General features: G+C 40.4%; 1 protein-coding gene and 1 long non-coding RNA gene across 2 annotated transcripts in view; one reads left to right on the top strand and one right to left on the bottom strand.

Annotated features, from left to right (window-relative positions):
* ube3c (ubiquitin protein ligase E3C) overlaps positions 1-23,451 on the bottom strand; it is a 30,007-nt gene extending 6,556 nt beyond the window's left edge. Inside the window, exons 1-19 of the mRNA XM_026179788.2 lie at positions 23,290-23,451; positions 22,619-22,733; positions 22,435-22,488; positions 21,876-21,950; positions 21,265-21,411; positions 21,021-21,136; positions 20,755-20,912; positions 20,049-20,202; positions 18,963-19,183; positions 18,662-18,813; positions 15,330-15,517; positions 12,467-12,553; positions 10,874-11,031; positions 10,363-10,589; positions 7,458-7,562; positions 6,883-6,970; positions 5,081-5,178; positions 4,520-4,652; positions 1,539-1,786 (exon numbers count right to left, since the gene is read on the bottom strand). Of these exons, the coding sequence (XP_026035573.1) occupies positions 1,539-1,786; positions 4,520-4,652; positions 5,081-5,178; positions 6,883-6,970; positions 7,458-7,562; positions 10,363-10,589; positions 10,874-11,031; positions 12,467-12,553; positions 15,330-15,517; positions 18,662-18,813; positions 18,963-19,183; positions 20,049-20,202; positions 20,755-20,912; positions 21,021-21,136; positions 21,265-21,411; positions 21,876-21,950; positions 22,435-22,488; positions 22,619-22,684 (2,475 nt within the window). The 5' untranslated portion in view covers positions 22,685-22,733; positions 23,290-23,451. The remainder of the gene's footprint in view (positions 1-1,538; positions 1,787-4,519; positions 4,653-5,080; positions 5,179-6,882; positions 6,971-7,457; positions 7,563-10,362; positions 10,590-10,873; positions 11,032-12,466; positions 12,554-15,329; positions 15,518-18,661; positions 18,814-18,962; positions 19,184-20,048; positions 20,203-20,754; positions 20,913-21,020; positions 21,137-21,264; positions 21,412-21,875; positions 21,951-22,434; positions 22,489-22,618; positions 22,734-23,289) is intronic.
* On the top strand, positions 423-1,474 carry LOC145430953 (uncharacterized). The gene is made up of 2 exons (XR_013911305.1): positions 423-555; positions 960-1,474. It is a non-coding gene; the product is annotated as an uncharacterized LOC145430953 (long non-coding RNA).
* Positions 23,452-23,671: the final 220 nt, after the last annotated feature.

Below are 23,671 nucleotides of genomic sequence, written 5' to 3'. Positions count from 1 at the left end.
GCCAGAAATTGTGCCAAAATGACTTGGGCTGGAAATAATTAATTATTATGGCCCAGGCCCTTTTAATATAAGTGAGTGCAGTGGCAACGCAATTAAAGCAGATCGCGGCACCATCAGGTGGAATAAATGCCAACAACATTGCAGGTGCATTCTGTTAGCTGCCAAATAAACTCCTTAATTTACAACATTAAAAATCAATAAAATTATAATGCCTTCCAAACGCATCTCTATCAATCAGCAGTGCAGAACTATCAGTCAGAGAGCAGACTGTGCAGAGAGCTGGTGTTTGGGTCGTATCAAAGCAGTTCACAAAGAGAAAAGGCCACTGCCGAAGAGGCTGGAAGAGAATCTTGATATTTGGACAAACGCATGCTCCCATCTAGATTAAACGCAACTTTTTAATCTTTAGGTTGAAGCGATGCCACCGCAGCAGCAAAGTAACCTGTTTTCATGTTTTCCCATTTGTGGCTTAAATCTTTCAGCTTGTCAGCTGGGTGGACAAGTGAGGAAGAAGGATGATGGCCGGCCTCTATTCTGATGTTCAATCCACTTTCAGTGAGTACCCCCAGACAAGCCACTCCTGCCTGTAATACATCACCTCCACAACAATGGCACGCCTCGGACATTAATTAACAATATTAATCTCCTGTGTCCTTTGAGCCGCGCCGTGAACTGTGCACACTGCAGCAGCGGTGATGCAATCCCAATCTATATAAACGGTTGCCTTTTATCCAGGCAATAACGGCACTAAACAAATATCAATACACCTCTCAAGTGGCCACTCAAACGTCCATTTTTATGGAGAAAGAGGAACTTAAGGTAAGGTTAATTGAAAGTCAAATTCAAATTAATTTCCCACCGCCTAATTGCCTGAACCATTAGCTCTGGGGAGCACAATGTTGCAAGACGTAGGGGTGGGGAGCTTGTAACTGCTGATTGATCATGTCTCACTTCCACAGAATGCAGAGAAGAAGAAGAAAGGAGAGGAGAGGAGGGGGGGGCTCAGAGCTCTGATAAGTGGACTGGACCACCCAGGGCCGAGCAAGAGAGAAGAGACCTGGATGTTCCTGACTGTAAAAGAGATCAAAATGCTATTACCACATGCTTTGAACGCTTATTTATGTCCTGTCTCTGACGAGCTGCTGATTTAGTGCCAACCAAATGTGATCACTACACAAACAAGAGGTAGGAATCATCGGCTAATGGAAGATCTAATTGAGAGGCGACCGCTTGTCATGAGGTAATTCTTCTCCAGACTGAGATGGTAACCCCCCCCCCCTCCCAACAACGCACACCCCTGAAGGAGGCATCTTGATAAACAATCACCACCACATGCATTAAGGATGATTTAGAAACATTAGGCTCTAATAAATAGTGCCATCAGGCAAGGAAAGGGGCAGAAAAACAATGCTATCAACAGATTACGCAAACTGCTCATTAATGAAAATAAAGCCCACGCAAGTGCCAGATTTAAGTTCTTGACAAACTCCTCCATTATATAGGTTAATATTTCTTAGTGTTTTACTTTGGAGGCTCACCTTTCCGAGGATCCTGCCTAAGAAGTAGTAGTGTCTGGTGAACGAGTCTCCCACCAGCATCTCTGCAGCGGGGCTGGGGTACAGCAGGCCCTCGTTGGTCGTCTTGAAGAAGCCCTGGTTGGGGTTGAAGCCCGATTTGAGGAGCTCATTGAGGAACTCGCGAAAGATCCCACCTCCGTCGATTCCCGCCTCATCCAGACCGTGAGCGTTCAGCAGGTGCACTCTGATCCTCTTCTTTAGGTCCGGTTCTTAAAAAAAAGAAAGAAAAAAAGACACGGGACATCAGGAAGATTTCATCAAGGTACAACAAGAATAAATATTAAAGACACTCTCTGATAACATTCATGGTCACAGTAAACTGAATTTATTTTCCCTCCATAAATGTCACCAACAGCCTCCTGAAGATCTCAGAGATTTTTCATTCTTCACTTCACATTACTTTTTATAGTAATTTCCAGCAGGGAAATTAATTGAGACACACTGCCAGTATCTTCAGTCTAACAGTTAATGGTCATGTTGTCAGTTTTTATGATCACAAACCTATTTCCTGCCATGAAATTGAGAGAACAGCATATAAACGGAGGTTTTCACAACAAAGCTAGCTGCTAGCTTTAAAACAATAGTTTTAGCTTAAATGCATATAAGGAAACAAACCATTTCCTGTGATATAAGTGGAGTGAGATTGTTATAATTCAGGACAAAACTGAACTCTTGCATCATTACTTTAAAGTTCGGTTTGACCTTGGTTACTCTTGGAAGTTAGGAGACTGAGTTTCTTGTAACTCTTTGGCAGCCCTGTGGATCAGCAGTCACAACATGCTGCTTTTTACATCACGTGTACACTGCATTCAGTATTTCTAATCATAAAAAATACACTTTCATATGTTTTTTAAAGCTTAAAATCATCTGTCTGATTTTTCCCCCCGATTAAACAAACCTTGCTGACTTATTTTCTAAGTGCTTTTATGAGCTAACAAATGAAATGTGACTGTGTTTACCAAACATGACCTTCCTGGTAATCAGCTGGATGACCCCCATTGTTTAAAATACCCCTATATTTATGTAGTTTTATTTTGTTCTAAGCAGGAAATCAGTTTTGCAAGTAAAAATATAAACTGTTGTGAATAGAAACAATTAAATGCATATAAAAAAAACAGTGATTAACACATCAAAGTAATCTATGCCTCACAGCAAAGGAGAAGAAATGAGCGGAGAGGCCCAACAACTTGTAAAAGTTAAGATCAAAGTCCAGATTTTTAGGCCATTTTGACAGAATCACATTAGTGGAGGTTTGCAAACATTCACTTACATAACTTCCTCTACCTTCTTCCTAACTTTTGCCCTCATTGACCTTCTGAGTAACCCTGTGAAACCATTTACACAGTGACTAAATTATTTCATATTCAGTGCAGCCAACAGGAAATATTCCTGTTCCATTTTGATGTCACCTTTATATTAAAACTAAAACTTGAACATTTTATCGAGCTGACTGGTTCCTTTTTTAAATAATTAATAAAATTGCAATTATTTTGACTTGTTATTATTATCGATCTATTAAATATTAAAAGGTTCCTTTAGAGGGTTGAACTTATTTACCATCAGAAAATGTAAAAACAGTATTAATGTATACACTTGCCACCCACTGTTAGGGAAACTGCTCATTAATCCAAATATGTAATCAGCCAATCACAAGGCAGCAAATCAATATGTTTAGGCGTATAGGCATGGTCGAGACAACCAGCTGATGTTCAAACTGATCGTCAGAATGAGGAGGAAAGATAATTTAAGTAATTTTTAGCATGGTGGCTGGTGCCAGACGGGCTTTTCTGAGTATTTTAAAAACTGCTGATCTGCTGGGATTTTCCACACACAGTCATCTGTAGATTTTAAAGAGAATGATCCAAAAAAGAGACAATATCCAGTGAGCAGTAATTGTCTGCATGAAAATGCCTTGATGAGGTCAAAGTTCAAAGGAGAATGGTCATGCTGCTTAAGGCAGACACAAATAACCACTCATTACAGCCACGGTAGAAGAAGAGCATCTCTGAACACACAACACACTGAAATTTGCAGTAGGTGGGCTCCAGCAGCAGAAGATCACACCAGGTGCCACTGCAGCTGTTTTCTGTCCACTAAGAAAGAGAAACTGAGGCTACAATTTGCATGGGTTTAGTATCGTGGATATGAAGCCGACAAATCTACAGCCACTGTGTGATATAGAAACAAGTCAACATGGACCAAAATCTCAGAGGAATGTTTCCAGCATCTTTTTGAATCAGTGCCACAAAGAATTAAAGCATTTCTGAAGGCAACCCAATACAAGCAAGGTGTACCTAATGAAGTGGACATTAGGTGTATATATTCCCACAAGTCTGAAGTGCTGTGCGTTTTAATCCAACAAACATATTTTGCACTAAAGCACTTTCTTGACCTGCAAAATATTATAATCAAATTCTGTAAAAGGTCATCTTTCAGAATAATTAATGTATGGCAATAAATCAAGACAGCTATAACGTATATACACACATGAATGATATAGATCATGTCTTTAGCCCAGGTCTCCTACTACTCTTTTTAATCAGATTGCTCCCTCTCGAGCACCCTTTCAAATTCAAACACAAAAGAGGTGACTTAAAATAATTGATTCCGCTTTTATGCGCTCCATTATAATAATCGCGACCACAATTACAGCTTTACTGAAATTCAATACTCTGCACAGGAGGAGAGCCAACCTTCATCTTTGCTGCTAACCAAAACCTTGATCCTTGATATTAAGATTTTAATGGAGCATAACAAGAGTTTCGGGAACATTATCGGCATTTACTACAGAATGCCGCCTCATTTCTTGTGCTCGGAATGACGCAGCTGCACGTTTTCTATGGTGTAATGTGCTATGATGTACTCGCTTCACATTGTTTACCCACAAAATAATGCACGTATTACAGTTTTCTTTTATTGAAACTGTAACGCGCATGCAGTACCGTTTTCTGGAGAGAGTTTGTCGTAGGCGTCCTCATATATGTAGTTGCGCCTGATGGTGACATTGATGCCGTCGGGGAACGGGCCGTCCCCCTGCACATCTCGCTTGTCGGCGAAGATTAACCTCTGGAAGATCTACAAGACAGACATGAACCCGGTGACAGGGTCAGTGACAAATCCTGGGAGTTATAAAATGTTTAATCCTGCGAATTATTTTGAGCTTTAGATTTTGAACATACAAACACGAACAATTCCTAAAAGCAAAGCGCTGCTAACCAATGATGGGTAAAATCCAAATATGTAACTGGATAACTGAAACAAATGGATTTTTGCTTCTCTACTTTTACCTCCAATCAATAAAAAAATATGAATGTAGCTACAAAGACGTAAAGCGCTGCACTCGAGTTGTTACCACAGTGTTAAATACTTACTGGCAAACTTTAATATTCTCAAAATAACCAGCAAATTTAATAGCATTATATGTATACTATATAAAGGCAATCACTATAATACAACACTCAAAGCCTTATGGTGCAGCTGAGTATGGAGCAGCGGTGCAGTACCTTCACTCGCTCCTCGAAGGGCACCACAAATGGGAGCTCGGTGAGGATGGCCAGATGTCTTTCCTCGGACACAGACAGCTGTGGAGGCTCTAAACCAACTAAAAAAACAAAAAACAAACCCACAGTGTTCGATATTTTAGCGATTGCTTTAATGCAGGGAATCAGTCATTTTCTTCTTGTTTTTATACAATATAGTTATTTAGTGATTTTTGTCCAAATCACAGTAAAAAAAACTCATGATCTAAATACTTTGTGCTTTTATAAAAAAAAAAAAAGTAACTTCATGAGTCTCAGATTTAACCAGGGGCGTAATTCCCAGGGGGGTTATGACCCAACCAATATAATCCCCCCAATAAAATTATGAATTATCTTGCATAAATACCAGCAAAATAGTTGCATGTTTATTCATCTGGGGATTTATTTATTTATTTATTTAGACACAGATCTTGACCCCCCCAATGTTCAGCACAAAGTTACGCCGATGAATTTAACCCTCAGTATGTGCAATATAATTGTTCATTAATACACAATATTTGTAATTTAACAGCCAAGTGGTTTTTGAGCTGGAAGCACACTCTCCAACATCACTCTGTAACACTCATCTAACATAATCGCTCCTCACTGTTAAGCATTACGATTAAAACTTCAATCGGTCCACAGGCCAACCATTAAATACCCTTTCCACCCTACAGCCTTTTAATTAACCCAGCTGTGACCTGTCCATCCACCTGCTGGGCTTTATCCATTAGGCTGCTGTTTGTTTTGTATTAAACTTGGCATTTAGACTGTTTAGCCCACAGAAGAAAAAAACGCTACAATAGCTAAACCGCTCTTCACCCTCCTCCGTGTCCACTGCAGCTCAATTATTCTGCCCAATTAGTCAATCTGATCTGCATTTTCCCATCAGGTTTCCATCTTTGAGGAGAAATATGGCCTCTGAGTGGTCAATACATTGCTCATTCATCAGCCATGGGGCTGTCCATTTAAGGAAATGAGAAAAGGCCAGACAAACACGTGGACCAGATGTGGCTGACTTCATCAGGTACTTTCACGCTAATTGAATTTATCCCACACGGCCTCTGAGTGGCACTGGGTAGATCATACACACATTTTTATCAGCTTGTTTTCACACCGTACTTCACAGAAACCCAAAGTGAGCCTGATGAAGCCCCGTGTCGACGTCAGTGTATTTTCCTGAGTGCCTAATTGAGTCAATGAAGAGAAAATGTGGTTAATATATCTTGGTAGGAATGGGGAAGGTTAATGACTTTTCTGCAGCTTCTTTTCACATCCCTGGGAGACCTGTGAATGAAACATTATGGTACTGGAAATGTACTTCTATCTCTTTATCTCACTCATTGAGGAAGAATCTACTGGCTATCAGCAATAACACTTCCTTTACACAAACATGATTTTACACTCAAACTTCTCTTATCAGATACATTATCAATGCACAATTCCATAATATATGAAAAGCAAACACAGAGAAGGTGACTTTGGACAGCAATTACTGTGATTTCTTGGACTACTTATCAAGCTGACACAAACATTATGTGCTTCTAAACTTTGCCAAATGCCAAAGGAGTAGCTGTGTGGTGTACATTAAACAGCGCTGATGATATTAGGCTTAAGAGTCTAGTCATTCCAGTTGATGACAAATAAACATCAACTATTCTGCGATTTCAGAGCAGGATAAATATGAAGGTCAATTAGATGACATAGAAAAAGGTAAAGGGGCTCAATTTGACACCCATCTTTTTATAAGGGGAAAAAAAAACACCTAACAGCAGAAATTACAGTACCATCCAGTGTAGACTGAAGTGGCCCAATGCGGCCCATCCTCCGTGTTCTCCATACGTGTCTTGCAGATGGGACGTACAGCTGGGTGACCTGGAGAGAAAAGAGAGGAAGATAATGATGAACCTGAAGCTCCTGCCTGTGCCTTCGAGCCAGAATAAGGGTTACAGGTGACTTTACAAGCCCAAAACATCTTTAAAATAAGAAGTCTTTGTAAAGTTTTTCTTACTTTTACAGCAGTGGTGTACACATAACTTTTTTTTTTTTTTTTTTTAATTTAGAATAATTTTCATTAACTTTTCAGCTACAAACAGTAGAATATGCTGACTCTGTTACCACCTCTTGAAATTATGCTCTTCTGTGCAACGAAAAAAGAAAAGAAAATAAGCTGAAGTTTATGAAACTCCTCTCACTTGCTCTAAACATGTCTTCACCTTGTTAGAAGGGATAAAATGTGTTGTGATGATCATTTTACCCTTAAGAGGGTAAATTCATTTTATAATTCTGTCTATTAAAATTAAACCAATGCAGAACACGCAATGTAACAATGAACCAAACAGCTGTGATGACAGGTAAATACCTTATCGGCCCGGATGTTGACCTCCTCCGAGAGCCAGTGACCTGCCGGACAGAAGGGTCGGCGGATGTCACGAGCTTTCACCATCTTCACCAAGTTAGTGATGACCTAAAGTGGAAATCAAACACAAAGACACACACACACACACACACACACACACACACACACATCCATACACATACCACATTAACATCTTTAAGTCTGACATCAGCATCCCTACAAGAATTCTTAAAAACCGCGGCTAAAGTCTATTTTCAGAGGAGAGCAGCTGTTTTTTTCTTTCACGTATAGGCTGTTCAGTAGGATGAGGTGCCTCCTCTTGGAGGAAAAAGAAAAAGCAATTTGAGAATTTAGCCATTAGTGCGCCATTTATGGGGAGTATAAAAGAAAAACGACCTGCGCCATCCCTCAACGTCCAGCCCTGTTAATTACTGGCGAGGTCTGCTGACATCAGCCATCGGACAGAGGAAGCAAAAGGCCGAGCAGCACTGGATCACAGAGCTGTAGCAGAAGGGCGAAGGGTTGCAATGATATTTCCATTTGGTTACACTGATATTACTGAACCTTTGTCCGAATGCATAATGCTTTAAAGGATTGAGACTTGTATCATTAACCTGAATTATTCTGACGCCATGTGAATGTTTCATGTTTCAACGGGGCCTCTTTCAGTAAAAGTTGCAACAGCATTTTTTCCTCTTTGAACCTAAACAGCAATAACATATCCCTACTCAGTTGCTAATTTCCAATAAATTCAGACTTTTGATTCTGGTGCCATCATTTGTGATTCTCTGAGCCAGTGCGAGAGGGGCGTGGCCCGTTATCTCTCGCTGCAGCAGACAGAGTAGAAAATAACTTAACTAAATGGTGCCTTTACATTTCACTTATGCAACAAGTCTTTTGCACATTTGGAAACCGTTGCGAGTCTATCTCTGTGAACATACAAAGTGACCTATGTCTGAATGACAGCATGCCCTCACTTTAGCAAACTAATGAGGCCTAAAATGTCACATATCCCATGTCTGGAAAGGCTTTAGAGCTTTTTCAGTCTGCTAATGACTCAAATGTTAATAAGAGGCTCCCCTGTTGCTATGGCAAGTCCGAGTTAGACACCTACTGAACAATCACATGCACGTCTTTGCATGAAGATGTAACGCTCGCAGCCAGTCAATTTCCGTATAGTACCTCAGCTAGATTATTCCAATCGACATGTTCATTTCTAAAGCATGTCATTTACATAGAGCAACAATCAATCTTGGCCAATCACCGGGAGGCAACCAGAGCCCGCAATAATGGCAAGTGCAAAAAGCTGTAAGAGGCACGTGACGATGGGTTTGGAGCAGACCTACCCCCTGACTCTGGGAATGAATAAGCATTCCTTAATTAGCCCATCGGGTTAAGTGCAAACCTTAATGGGCCTTTCCCAAACTCCGGCGTGACATCGTTCTCCAAACATAGCCAAGAAGAAAGTTCCATTAGCAATATTAATACAAGCTTAGTTGATCATTTTCATTCAATTAACTTCTTTCAATTAAATAGATAGCTCGACAATGGAGGTGATAAAAGATGGGGAGGGACAGCTGATGACACGAACCAAACATTAGCGTGTTAGGGGTCAGCAGCGTTAAACCGACTGTAAATCCCAACGTTCAATTTGGAAAATGCATTTCCCCTGCTCCCCACTTCTTTAATGGGTCGTTTTAGCTGACAAGAGGCCTTTGAGCTGATCTTTTATGAAAATCCCAGACATGCGCTTCACGTATTCACCACCTTTCAGAGAACACAAGCGTTCACTTTTAAATCCTTTGTCTAAGGGCCAAGAACAAAGTTGCTTAAACACAGTTTCTCGTGGAGAAAAGCAAAGAGGAGAAGTGGAAGGAAGATGTGGAATCGAGACTAGGATTAAGTTGAGGATGTTTTCTGCCTCATTTCCTCTGGGTAAATAATCAGCGTATGACCTCTCTGGTGCTCCGTCTCATCTTTGCCTGTTCATGCTTACATGCTTAACTTCCACTGGTATGGACAAGCATTAGGCCAATCTTGCCTCAACGCACAGAGGGACTACACAACAATTAGGCCCATCGCTAATGTGCCATGCTTCACGGTTAACATGCTGATGAACAGACTTCAATAAAACAGATTTAGCATGATCATAGGAAAGACTCATGAAGAATATGTAATGCTCACTAAATACATGTGTGCACTGAAAGCTAATTACTGAGATACTGCACGAATCCTTATTGTGCTTTGTGATCTTAACTCCTACTTGCACATGACTGCTCTGGATTTTTCTTATCGATGACAGAAAATATGCCCACACCTGAGGCCAGAAAAGATTCAAAAGTTTCCAATTTTATGCTAAATTTAAAATTTTCTACTCAATATAAAGAAAAACTTCATCTTAAAACACTAGCTAAATTTCTCTCGCTGGTATATCTACTGAGATACATTGTGCGCTCACTTCCTGCCTCATGTTTTAGGGTTAAACACACGTGTAAGCAGGTTAAAGGAAAAATATTTTCGCAACAATGAGACTGTGGGGTTTTTTCTGACATTTTACTGCTCAAAACTTCAGTTTTCAAATTACTGGCTTTGCCACACAGTGAGAAAGCAGGTTTCTGACTTTATTTCCCATGATGCACTTAGAGAACTGTAGGAACTGCAAAGTTTGAAAGTTCTGCTTTTTAGAAACTCTGATATTTTTTCCCATTACTTGATACACTTTTGTTTTCCATCAATTTAACTCTTAGCTTTTTTTTGAATGTGCACTTTGTGTTTGGCAAAACCCTCAATGTCATACGTTTTTATGCTCTGAAAATGAAGAAAATAATAATTTTACCTGGACATAATGAGAAATACAAAACAGACAAACAAAAATGCTATAATATATATATAGGACTACACATCTTACCTTGAAGAGTTGCACCCAGCGCTTCTGTTCGGCCTGGATATGCTGCTGAACCTCGGTGTTCGTCTTCACCCCCACACTACGGAAGGCAGCCATGTACTCCTCTCTGTGCTCTGCTTTGGTCTTAGGGTAGGCCAGCTTGATGATACCCAGACATGCATCTCTCAGACAGCGAGACAAAGTCACAAGCTCTAACAGCGTGAAGGGCATCATGGAGGACTGCGTCTGACCTGTTGAGAGGGAAAATACATTTACAGATATCGATCTGCACCACCTGTGACTGCTAAAAACAAAGGACAACAGCGATATACTATTGTGTTACAAGCGGGAAATGAGCGATATGGGATGGATATGTATCCCAATCTGTCGTACATTCGCCTGTCCAACGACCTCTGTACAAAATATTTGTCAAATAAAATATGTAACGTAGATATAAAACAGGGCACCTAGAGGACTACCAGAGAACCATAGATACGCCATTATATCAAGTTAAACAGATGTTTATGTCTATTACCTTCCATTGCATGTCCAAAAAACTCGCTGTCATGCACGGAGATAAGAGAGTGGCTGAAGAGAGAGCTGAAGAGATAGAAGACAGGAATGATGCGGTTGGAGTCCTCAAAGGACATGGGAGACCCTCGGGAGATCAGCTGTAAGAGTGGCACCATAGACCTAAAGGAAACACAGACACATAAACATTTGAAAAAATAAGTATAAGGTTGTGTGAGCAGGCAGAAATATACTGCACATGGATACAAGCTAATGGGAGCTTAAAAACCTGCAGTTTGTCTACTGGCCAACTGAGGCCTACTGCAAAAGTCCCATGTTAAAAGCTCAACTTTACAGCATTAAAAAACATATTTACAGATTGCTTCTGGTTAACTGAATCACACTGAATGGCAGGTGGAGCCGGTTGGTGTCTGCTAGGCCTCATCCACTAGTTCAAGTCATTAAACTGGACATCTTTACTGTGCGTGTGCTGTTTGCCTGTTCTGGAGCATTTTTAATATCGGACTAATCTTATGGCTTGTAGTGTGGTAAAGACTGTCCAAAAAGTCTGCTTCTTTGAGGTTTTGGTGGGTGATATTCTGGTATTTTTTCATCTCTTACTGTATGGATGTTTGTGTGTTCCCCTTTCATCCAAATGCCCATCTTCTATACCATCTACGATACAAACGTGGTGCGTCTGGAAAGTATTCACAGCGCTTGTTCCACACTTTATCAAATTACACTCATACTGCAAAATGGATTAAATTAATTTCTCACCTCAAAATTCTACACAAAATACCCCATAATAATATTTACATATATTTGTTATCTTGGTTGTGTGCTTAGGGTCGTTGTCCTAGTTCGAGATCCAGAGCACTTCAGTGCAGGCCATCATCAAAGATGTCACCGTACATTGCCGCATTCATCTTTCTATCGACCCTGACTAGTCTTCTCATTTATGCTACTGAAAAATCATCCACACAGCATGATGCTGTCACCACCATGCTTCACTGTAGGGATGGTCTTGTACAGCTGATGAGGAATATCTGGTTTCCTCCAGATATGACACTGGGCATTCAGGCCAAAGAGTTCAATCTTTGTTTCATCAGACCAGAGAATTTAGTTTTCATGGTCTGAGATTCCTTCAGCTGCCTTTTCATTGAGGAGTGGTTTCTGTTTGGCCACTCTATCACACAGGCCTGATTGGTGGAGTGTGGGAGAAGTGGCTGTCCTTCTGGAAGGACAATGAAATTCTCCTCTTTCCAAAAGAGCAATGCTGATGCTCTGCCGGAGTGACCATCGCAGTTCTTGGTCACGTCTTTATCTAAATCCCTTCTACTATAATCTCTCAGATTGGCCGGGTTACCAACTCTATTGAGAGTCCTAGTGGACTTTTTCCATCTACATATGATGGAGGCCATTGTTCTCATTGGGACCTTCAATGCTGCAGAAATGTTCCAGATCTATCTGAATGTATCTGAATCCATCTTGGAGTAAAACTGTAACATGACAAACTGTGCAACAAATGAAGCACTGTGAATACTTTCTGGATTCACTGCATATCTATAACAATGCTTCAAAAGATAAAAATCGTATAGTCAATGTTAGAGTAGCTCACCCAGTGATCATCTTGGTTGTCATGGAGGTGATGAGGTGCCAGAGATGTCTCAGGAAGCGTGCATTGAAAGCCAAGCTGTACAGAAGTCTGCAGAGAACAAAGACAAGCACATAAAACAGAAATATTTAAGTATATTAAATGGAACTGAAAAGACTTGAGTGAGATATTTCAATCAAATGGCACAATCAGTGTGAAGAACAATACATTTACCCTTGGCCAACCTGTTTACCCTGCTGAGATTGTCAACTTTGTCCCGTTAATCAGGGAACACCCAGAAAAAGACACTGTTAACCAATATTTCCCTCACACAATTTTCTTAGTATTTTTTCTTTCTGTCCTTTCATACCTTGCGAGGGGCAAAAGGAGATTAAATTAGCCATTAAGCTTTATTTAGGTGAGGCACCTTCCATTAGTAAACTAGTTGGTGGTGAGGGTGCCCATAAACAGCCCTCTGGCTTCCTGCTGGAGCCCCATTTAACTTAATGACCAGGGGACGGGGCGACAAGACAATGCAGGACGTAGGAGGAGGGGAAACCTGGTCCTCGCTGTGACCCTGCAGTACTGGCATGCTTCCACACTCACAGTGAATTACATGATAACGCAGAGGAAGGCCCACATACTTTGCTTTAGTCTCTCTGCACTCAACGGGCTGTGGCACCAAGGTGTGAAGGCGCTCTTTGTTCAAGTGTGTGTTTTTTTTGTGTATGCTCCTAAATTGCATGGCTTTTCACACGGAGGATAAGAACAGGTGACAATAATGTGGTAAGTAAGCTGAAAAGCAACATGAAGTAGCCCTGCATATAATAGGCCTCTGTCTACTGACACCTACTGTATGAGGATGATTGCCGTTAACAGGGCAGCATCATGTGTTCACAGTAACACAGAGGAATAAAGGTCAGCAGAGGAAAAACATAAAAGTTGGTTGAGTGGGAAAGGGGCAATTCCATGTCTGCTAGATAGTCTCATCTCAGTATCAATGTTCAAATTCCCATTCCACCATCCAATCTGCCAAAATGGAGATTAACATTAGGAGCAGACAAACCTCAATATGGCTTGAAAAGTGGTTTGTGTTGATCACAGGCCATCTGTCAGTGCAACAAGACACTGGAGGGAAGCAAGGAGCAGTGCTGTGGGCCCATAACAAGTGATGTGGGTGTTTGATTGAAATGGGAAACAAAACACTAAATGCCAGCTGACATGCTGATTTACAGCCTGAGAGAACCCAAACCCCCATTTCAATCATGGAATGAACCACTAATAAACAAAGTCAAGACATCAGAAGGGGTTGTGTGTACATATGTGTGAGTGTGTGTGTAAAAAGCAGGTTGATGAATAATGTCTGGATCATTTCATTTTGCACTAATGAAAGAATCTCAGTTCAGCAGAAAAAACAAACAAACAACAAACCCCCGAAACATCAGCCGTGCTCAGGTCAGATCTGATACCGTGAGCCTTGAACGCGCCTCAGCCTACAGACAAATTTGTTTTGCTGGCTTCTGTGTCCGCATGAACCAACAGCATTTTTTTTTTTTTTTTAATCACACCACCACAAAGATCGCGGTAACGGTTCAAAAGTAAATGGAGGTCACTTAATCAGAGTGACCCTGTTAGCAGCAGAGTGCTACACTGGAAGAAACCAAACAATCAAAGTGAAATTACACCAAATATCCAACCCTAACAGTTAAAGTGAATTACTGCGTGGTCTCCAGAACAAACCTGAGCTAAGTATAATTAGCAAATCAATCAAAAATCTATTTTGGTCCCAGTTGATTGTCCTGCTTTTAAAGTTACCCTATAGAAAAAAGTGTGGAGTGCAGTTTAATGAGACATTTTACATATTTATTAAAAAGGCAGTGTGCTGGGCTGGCTGCACGACTGGCCGGCTTCTTTTTTTTTTCCTTTCTTTTTTTTGCTTTAAGACTCGTAAATCAAGACCAGAATGCAATTTGCTCCCCTTAGCCTCTTGTAAAGCTATCCCATCCACTCCTGCAGTGATTAATCTTTCTCAGTGAGCTAATTATTTTGTACAGATATCCAATAATGATGGAAGAGGAAGGACAGGATTTATGGTAAAAGCCGAGAGAAAGAGGAAGCTGTAAAAATAAATAAATACATTTAAAAATAAGGGCTGAAATTCTTCTAAATTCTTGTCAACCGCTTGTAAACAACAATGCAAAATTACTAGCTGACCACTAGAGTCCAGCTGCACATGCCCAGTTTATATAATTACTTGAAAGGATTTGGGGAATGTTATGGATTCAAATAATAGCAAAATATCTGTCTAGTAAAGCAGAGCTGCTAATGTGATCCCGAAATGCATCCTCACATATAAATGAACTGACAGCAACTGGCTTCAATAATAATTAACTAGAGCTGGTTGCCCGTCCATGAAGCTCAGCCTGATCACCTCCTGTCAGTCAATGCACCATCTAGACCCCCACGCTACCTCTGACATCCTGGCCCTAATGCAATCAACCTGAAAAGGGGTAATTGCCCTCATCCAGAACTGACAGCCTCCCTGACATCCCGGCTTCCTCTGCCGGTTGTAAATGCCAGCGGGTGCGGACCACTGATAACTGCCTGCCTGCCTGGTTTTATCGTTACTTACATTACTGCTTACAGCGCGGAAACACATAAACACACAGTTTTCCTCTCAATCAGGTGGCTCCTGGGATGCAAGGCTGATCCCGTCGAGATGTGCAAAGTGTTATGATATGCCATTTAAAAAACGAAAAGCTTTTACATTTACTTTGAGGTTGTGTTTTTGATTCAGACACGCCTCCTGGCGTAAGGCTACTTACATTAACTTCATTACATGACACAGGAAGAATGAAAGACCCCCCAAAAATGTGCGTCTTTGTACCTGACTTTTGGCACCATGAGACGATGCTGCACCATCAGCGTGTGACAGATGGACGCCATCATGGTGAAGACCTCCTCGCTGGCTGAATCCCTCCACACCAGGTTGAGCAGGGCGTTAGTCTGGTGTTTGGTGTCCAGTTTGTGGACACACTCTTCTGTTATCAGCTGAACTGAAATCCGGCTGTCATCCTAGTGAAGAAAGAGATGAGTGTTATTTAAAGGACTGTGATTATGTGATTGAGAAGTATGTGTACGAGGGTAAAAAAAAATAAAAATGTTATTTTAGTTTTTTATAGTTTATTTTCGAGATGCAATCTGCAATTTTTAGGTTACTGTTAATAAAACCAAGCGTTTAAATATCAGTTTTTAAACTTGTCGGTGTCATATGAGAGTATTGTGGAGTGTTTGTTGCTACTAATCTGCCTGGTTTGTGCTTGTGATAACAGTTATCTATTTACTTCTCTTTTAAAGAAATGTTTATTGGCTCTTGGTGAAAGCATCTTCTGTGACCACACAAGAGTGCACAACGAATTTCCCAACTAGGACAATAAAATATATTGTATCGTATATTATCGCTTTATTATCGCTAGACGAGGTGTCTGAATGTACGCATTTTTGAAGGTCTGAGGCAAAATGTTTTAAGCCACAGCGGTGCAGAATCCTTCCAAATATTCATTTATTCAGTTTCGTAAGTTAATCATGTTTACAGTGGGCCAACCACCAACTGGTGGTAAATATTTACTCTAAATCCATCGATAAGTAATGAGTAATCCTGCTTCAAACACAAAAACACAGAAACAAACTAAACCAACCACAACCGCCATAGCAAAGCTAATAAGAAATAATTTGGCAAATGTTGTGATTTAATGCCATTTTACCTTCAGTTATTCAGCTGATTGTCATCCTTTATGTTAACTTATCACTTTAAACTCATTCAGCATCATAAGCACATAAGGAATAGTCTGTTAATTCCTTTTATTCCTGAGTTTGGGAAACAAACTCCCAGTTGTTCACACAATGAAAAGTGTGGCTTCTCCATCGCTGCCACACAGCTTACATTAGAGAGGCTGACATTACCTGAGTATAGGGCTGCTCGATTATGGCAAAAATGATAATCACGATTATTTTCACTGAAATTGAGATCTCGATTATTTGACGATATTTATTTAACCCTTACGACCTACTATAGAACCAAGTCCGCCAGAGCTTATATTATTATTATTATTTTTTTTTTTTACATGTTGTAGTGCCATTTGTGGGAGCATTTCAAGTTGCTATACATCAATACAACTGTTATAGCCTATATTGTAATAATATGTATGCATTAAGTCCATAGTAATTACATTAATTGCAAAAAAGTACAATAAACTACAAAAAAATTGAAAATCGTTTTTGGGGTTTTTTTTTACATATATTTCTACTTGGAGAAATTTAAGAGGTTTATCCCTCAAAACTTGAAATACAAAAAAAGTTGCAAAAAATAGTTTACAACAACAGGAAATTTATTTTGAGTGTCTTCATAGTTTTATTTTGGAGATACACCAATTTTTATATACTGCAGGAAAAACGAAAAAACAATCCTATGATGCAAATTTGCAAAGAAAACAGCAGGTGCATCAAAATAAACCATTTCCAGCAGTACAATTCGAGTTCTAAGCATCACAGAAACTATTCAGAAAAGTATAGAGTCAAACATGACTTATAAAAACACCAGTATAGGCAATTAAGGCCTACAAGTAAAAAAAACTACATTTCCGCGAAAATGACGTCACTTCCGGTTTCGGGCAGGAAATGGCGCACATGCGATAGTTCGCGACTTCCAGTGTTGCCAACTTTGTCGCTATATTTAGCAAGTTTTCAGACCCGCTAAAAAAAAGACGTGAAAGCCCTTATTGCTTTTACTTTCTTCTTTTACTCTTATGCTGTTTTGTGGATCACAAGGTTTAAAACTACTTATAAACACACACACACAAAGTAACTCCACCAGAGCGCCTATTTCGGGTCACTTTTGCCGGGTAAAGGAGCAGGGTTGGAATTGTGACATTAAAAAAAACAATAATTGCTAAAAGAAATTTAATTTGTAGTTCTAAATAAATTCTAAATGCATTTAGGACGTTTTTTACTCACTTTATGTCTCTTCCACGATGTTATTTCTCTCTCCAACAACATAGGTTACAATTAGATTAGCATGACCTATTATGCAAATTTGGCGATGACGTCATTTAGCGACTTCTAGCGACTTTTAGGACAACCAATAGCGATTTTCCTTACTGAGGAGTTGGCAACACTGCTGACTCCGTTACACTGTGGGAAGTGTTATGAACAGCTGATCGGATCACAAAGCGTGTTTCTGGAATATTATGTTTTTGTTCCTGCAAGCGCTTTTTATGCAATTTTTGCAAAGCTTTATGTGGAAGGAAACCGTGACCGAGGACAAGCTGATGGCATCAGATGTAAGTACAACTCCTCCGGTTTCATATGCAAAACAAATTATTGCGCTAGCTTACACTGTTCAGGTTCTACAGGGATTTAAAAATTGTTACACAAAACGGAGCGTGCTGCTCTGACCGGCTTTAAAGGGTTAACGATGACAACGTATTGAATAATGACTTTAAAAAATAATATAAAATAGTGTGCAACACCACTGAAGTTTTTTTTACCTCTCTTTTCAACCAGCGGCAGTCACTCTCCTCTCCAAATAACTTCTGCTTAGCTTTCCGAGCTTCCCTCGGGTCCTCTTAATCAGCGGTCTCCACCCTTTTTTGCGCCACGGACCGGTTTATGCCCCACGGACCGGCCTTTAAGGTGTCGCGGATAAATGAGGGAGGGGCCAATAATCGGCTCAGTCATTTTTAATGATCGTTGAAAGCCCAGATCGTAATCGTGATTAAAATTCGATTAATTGAGCAGCCCTACCTGAGTACAACATGAACCTTGTGCTGGTATCAGCCAACAGGCTAAGTCACATTTCTAGTGAAAACTGTTAACAGACACGAGAATGACCTTTTTGAGATATTCAAGTTTTGCTTAAATCAAAACTGCTTTGACTGTAAGAAACTTTTGTTTTGTTATAGTTAGCCATATTGTTTATGCTATGTAAAGGTAAATGTCTTGCGGGACAGTTTCACATCTACAAAGCAAAACTCATGACAAAAAAAAAAAAAAAATTAAAAAAATGGGGCTTTGCACATGTTTTGAATGTAGAAATAAAAGTAAAAATTAACTGAATTGTGTCAATGCTAGAAATGTGTAGAGGGGCCTTATCAACACTGACATCCCTCACCGAGGCATGCTGTGCGCTGAGATATTTGGACATATATGCGGGGATTTTACCTGCATGGGTAGCGGCTGGATGCCAGCGTTATCGTCATCCTCCGAGTCGCTGCTCACTTCTGGCCTGGTGCTGCTTTCTGACACTGGCAGCAGCGGCAGCAGCGTCTGCAGGGCCCGGAGGTACAACAGGAGACCCTCCTCTGATAGTGAGCCTGCCAACGCGCATCATTCATCATTACCGCGCACATTAACCCATCTCCCACTCTATAAATCAGTCTCATTACCACACAGAGGAATGTACAGGAGAAACAAGTACAGCACAAGCATGAGCCTGTGTGTTCAGCTCTAAACTCCCACTGACCTAGGCGGTTCTCCCCTGCAGAGAGGACAAAATAAAACAGCCATGGTGCTTGGCTCTGTGCTGCTGAAGAGGAGTCGATCGTGGCCTTAAGGGAGCTCAGGAAAGCCTCGAAAGGGAATGAGTGACGGAAGTCTGATAGTGCCGGGATAAAGAAGTGAAAGATCTGCTCAGTAAACGGAGCAGAGATGAACTCCTCGGTAAAAGCCGCAAATACAAACTGCCTGTAACATGACAGACAAAGCAGATATTAGTACACTGTGTGAAATCCTAACAAAATAAAAATAATATCAAAATACTGTTTGCTCATCGATAAATTCACTAAAGTATGGGTTGATTTAACATCTCCCTGCTCTTTCTACTGTGTGACTTCTCCAATATTGTCTCTCCAAACAGTGCTGCTTTGTGTAGCCTGGTCACACACATCTGGCGAGCCAAGTCAGATAATTAGCTGTTAGAGCCAGTATGTACACAAGTTCCTCTCACTCCCGTCTTGCTTTTCTTCAAAGAAGAAAAGAAGTCCTCTCGTCGTTTGTTATTAAGAATGTCTCAAACCAAGAGACAAACAGGCTGGTATTCTGCACTCCAGCGAGCAAGCAAGTCTGGGAAACTTTTATGGCTTGTTGTAAATTGGTCTGTGAAGCAATTACTGCTTCACTATTGACAAGAGGGACAAAAACTGGTGTAGTTTGTCTGATTGGCTTAATGGATGATTTTAAAAGAATTCAACAGAGACAAACACCTTCTGTTCCTGCTATTATGCCGCTATCGTCTCCACTGTTTACTGTATGTGCCGGGCGTTCTGCAGAATTGTGTAACTTTTGAGACAATTCCTTCAGTAAATAGTTAAACAATACAGGGCAAACTAAGTTTTTTGAATGCCACTGCTTACTGTTTTAGCTTACTTTCCCAAAAAGTGAAAATAGCAGCGCTGTCTTCTTTTTTTGGAGATGCATGCACTAATTTCTCTAAAACTGTCCTTCAGACAATCATCATTGTACGACAAATACTAGCAGGTAATCTTTTAGGGGCGTCTTTCTTGTCGCATCCTGTGCAAATGTTCCTGTTCTCCTGCTTTGCTCACTGTACCTTGCGCCTGTTGTGCAGGAGGAGTAGGTAAAGTGCAGAGGTTTGAGGATGTGCTCCAACAGTGTGCTTGCCAGGGGGATAGTGGGAGCGTCGCTGTACTCCAGACTGGAAGGGAGCCTGTGATTCACAAGAATATACAGCGACCTGTAGTATCCTGATGAGAGGACAGAGAGAAGAATTAACACTCAAAATAATTATCTGAGAAAACGCTAATGTAATTACGTATTTAATATAAACATATTAAAAAAAGAAATCTTCCTGTTTGCAGTAACTGAAATGTTGTAAAAATGAGTCCCTTAAACCTAACATTCAGGCTAAAAAGTAGGATTTTTTTCAGATGTAATGCTAAAAAATGTTTCGTGCAGACAACAATGACTAACTTTAAACCGTGCTTTTGAAATGACTCATGCTTCTGGGAAATCGTCAGTACTTGAAATACACTTGACTTGAATGTAATCCTGTACCAGTCACAACATGAACTGCCCTGTACTGATAAAAAACACTGACAAAATTATATTGACACACATTCAAGATCTCTGCACACCCCTTATTGTTTAATAATTTGGTCTCAACAGGTTTATTTGCACCTATGCTGCAGGAATCTGTGTGTCACTGACATTTCTTTTCTTTCTATAAAAAGAAGAAAGAAAAAAAAATCCTGACCGCAGACTCACAACAGAGATAAAAGTTAAGCCAGTGAGCTTACCTTTCTGTACCATGTAGTGCAAAATCTGCTCGAGTAATGAAGCTACATTATTAGCATCTGGAATAACGGGAAGATAGGTTCTCTCTGTAGAAAAGATTTCTAGCATTCGCATGGGAACTGCAACATTTAAACTGTCATCCGTGCAGCTCTGCAAGAGTCTAAAAGACAGGAGAGAGCGACAAGAGTGATAATGGCAACTTCTGTTACAGATATCCCATCAGCTTTTGCATTTATGCATCTGTAAGAAAATTATTTATTTCCAATACCTGCAGCAGAAGCCTAAGATCCTCTTGATCTGAAACACGCATGTCTTCTTCTGTGGGCCAACCAACAGCTTCACAAACTGGCCGTTGTGCTTCACCAGGTTCTGGCACAGCCATATCTTTATCAACACACAGTTAGACACAGTTTTGGTCTTTGGCAAACACAACTTTTTAATATATTAGCATCTATTAAATCTATTGATACAACCAAAGGGCCTAAGGCTCGGGGGTTTTTTTGTCTTCTCACCAATCTATGGGCATCCACACTCTGTCTGTAGAAAAATATTAATTGTCTTGATAAGAGGCAGAGACCAACGCCATCCAGGGCGTGTTGAACTCCTCCCGACTGCGTCTGGCTGACACGCTCGTCAAACTTTGCCCGCTGTATGGCATACTGGAGAAAGAAAGTCACAGGTCACACACTGTAAACACTCTGTTTGAGCAGACTTGGTACAAAAACAGAAATGCTGCTACCACAAATCAATACGGTTCCCAAAACAAGAAAGAAAATGTGATCACCACATTTGCATTTTAACAGAAACAACAAGATGCAGCATCAACTTCTTTTAAGTAAGGTAACACAATATCATTGCTGTAACTGTCTGTGGACCAACCGACTTCCTGATGAGATGCAGAAGTTCACAATTTTGCCTAAAGCCACATGTTTATTTCTGATCTTTGAAGCCAAAAACACTCATCACAAGGACGAAGTTAAGGTTGCGAAAAAACTTGCTATTTCCCACACCATCAAATAGGCGGTGTCATTCATTAGCCAGCTGTATGTTAGAGGGTTTCACATGTCATCGCATGCAATGTCACTAGAATTATGTAATGTATGAAATGTGCTTGCAGACATACCTGTTTTTTCAAGTCTTGGTAACCGCGTACATAGGACTGAATGATAATGGCGTTCTTCAGTCGTCTTCTTTCATCCTGAGCAAATTAAAGCAAAATTTACAAATGCTTGATTGTGCTACTTGCTGCCAATGGTAGCACAACCAGTTATTAAGTTTAGGGGGCAATTGCTTTTTGACATACTATATGGACAGATTTGGATAACTTTCTTCCCTTAATAAATGAAATAACTACTTTAAAAAAAACTGCATTCTGTATTTTCTTGGGCCTTTGTTTAATATTAATCTGAAGCATGTAAGTGTGATATACAGAAAAAGAAATCAAGGAGAAAAAAGCTTTGCAGCACTACACTAGTTTCAACGTCATGCTGACTGTCACAAAGAAATGTGACGTTTATATTTATGAACGCAAACAAATATACTCCTTTTTCATTAATATTTCATGTTTCTTTGCAAGACCAAGCTGGGTGAAACAATGAAAGAACTGACTTTTCAAAATTGCAAATAGTATGAGCTGCAAAATTTTAAAGGGCACAAACAAAAGACTTCAGAAGAGACATTACTTCTCTTTTCCGTCTCTCTTCTTGAGTGCGGTGCAACAGTGATGCCTTCTCCTCCTGAAAAGCAACAAAGATTATTATAAAAATGCAACACAACAACACGTTTTAACCACATCTGTTAAGCATAGAGCTATGTGTGGTTTGTTAATGGCAGCAGATGTATTCCCAGTTTTGAGATGCCACTTACCTTTTTACTCGCTCCTCCAAGGGACACCTTGGGTCTTGTCTTGAAATCTCCCTCAAAGCTGAACATCGTTAGATTTTTTCCATGGACTGACTGACTCGAAGGCTTACTCTAATTTCTGAAAGAGAAAATGAAACAGACCAGTCGTGATGACTTGACTGCCAACTTATAAACAATTAACTTCGGCTAACAGTTTCTCCGACCACGACACTATAAAGCTACGTTTGCAGGCCATATTTTTAGTAGCAAAATTAAACGATTATGAACAGTCAAAGCGGACAACAGTTGAACAACATCACAGGAGGTCAAGTTCAGCCAGACCTTCAGTTTGAATGCAACAATAGTTAGCTAACCGGTTAACTTAGCCGGTTAGCTAATGACTCAGCAGCTGCTAGGGGCTTTAACAAGCCTGCTTCCTCTAAACGACCCCAACAATGAGACACCATATTAAAGCTCATTTATTCGTGACATTTCGTAGCAAGGACAACGTATGTGCAAGCAGCATGATTTTGCTGACGTTAGCAATGCAGCTAACTAGCTGGGCAGCTAAACGCTGAGGCAGGCTAACTTTCCGGGGGGGTGTCTTCCTACCCTACCCGCATGTCCTTTTGACATCATTTCTTTTGAAGGACACACATCTGAGAAAAATAAGCAGCAATGTATGAATCGTTTACCTTCGACTTTTGAGCTAAGAAGTGAGACAGACACTACAACACTGAGAAGGATGTTTACGTTTCTCCAAACGTCAAGTCTTCTTTTCCTGCTCTCTCTAGAAATCAACACAACACCGGAGAGCAGCCTGCATCCGCTTCCTGCAAAGCGAGGCAGCTGATTGGACAGAATGTCTGTCAATACCGTCTCTAAGACCCGCCCTTCTACTAGAGCCATTGAGAAGGTTCTCGGGCTACAGCATGAGTGTGTGTTTGGGTTGAATTTGTCATTTTGCGAGGACCTTCGTGTATTTTTTAGGGAAAAAACACGAAAAAAACACCATTAACTTTTAACCTGATGAGTCTGGGATAGATGTTTAGATTATGGTTAGTGTCCTCTAAAGTA

The sequence above is a fragment of the Astatotilapia calliptera genome, chromosome 9 (genome assembly GCF_964374335.1).
Source record: "Astatotilapia calliptera chromosome 9, fAstCal68.1, whole genome shotgun sequence".
Taxonomy (NCBI): Eukaryota; Metazoa; Chordata; class Actinopteri; order Cichliformes; family Cichlidae; genus Astatotilapia; species Astatotilapia calliptera.
The sequence above is the reverse complement of the archived record's forward strand: the minus strand, read 5'-3'. Positions and strand labels throughout refer to the sequence as shown.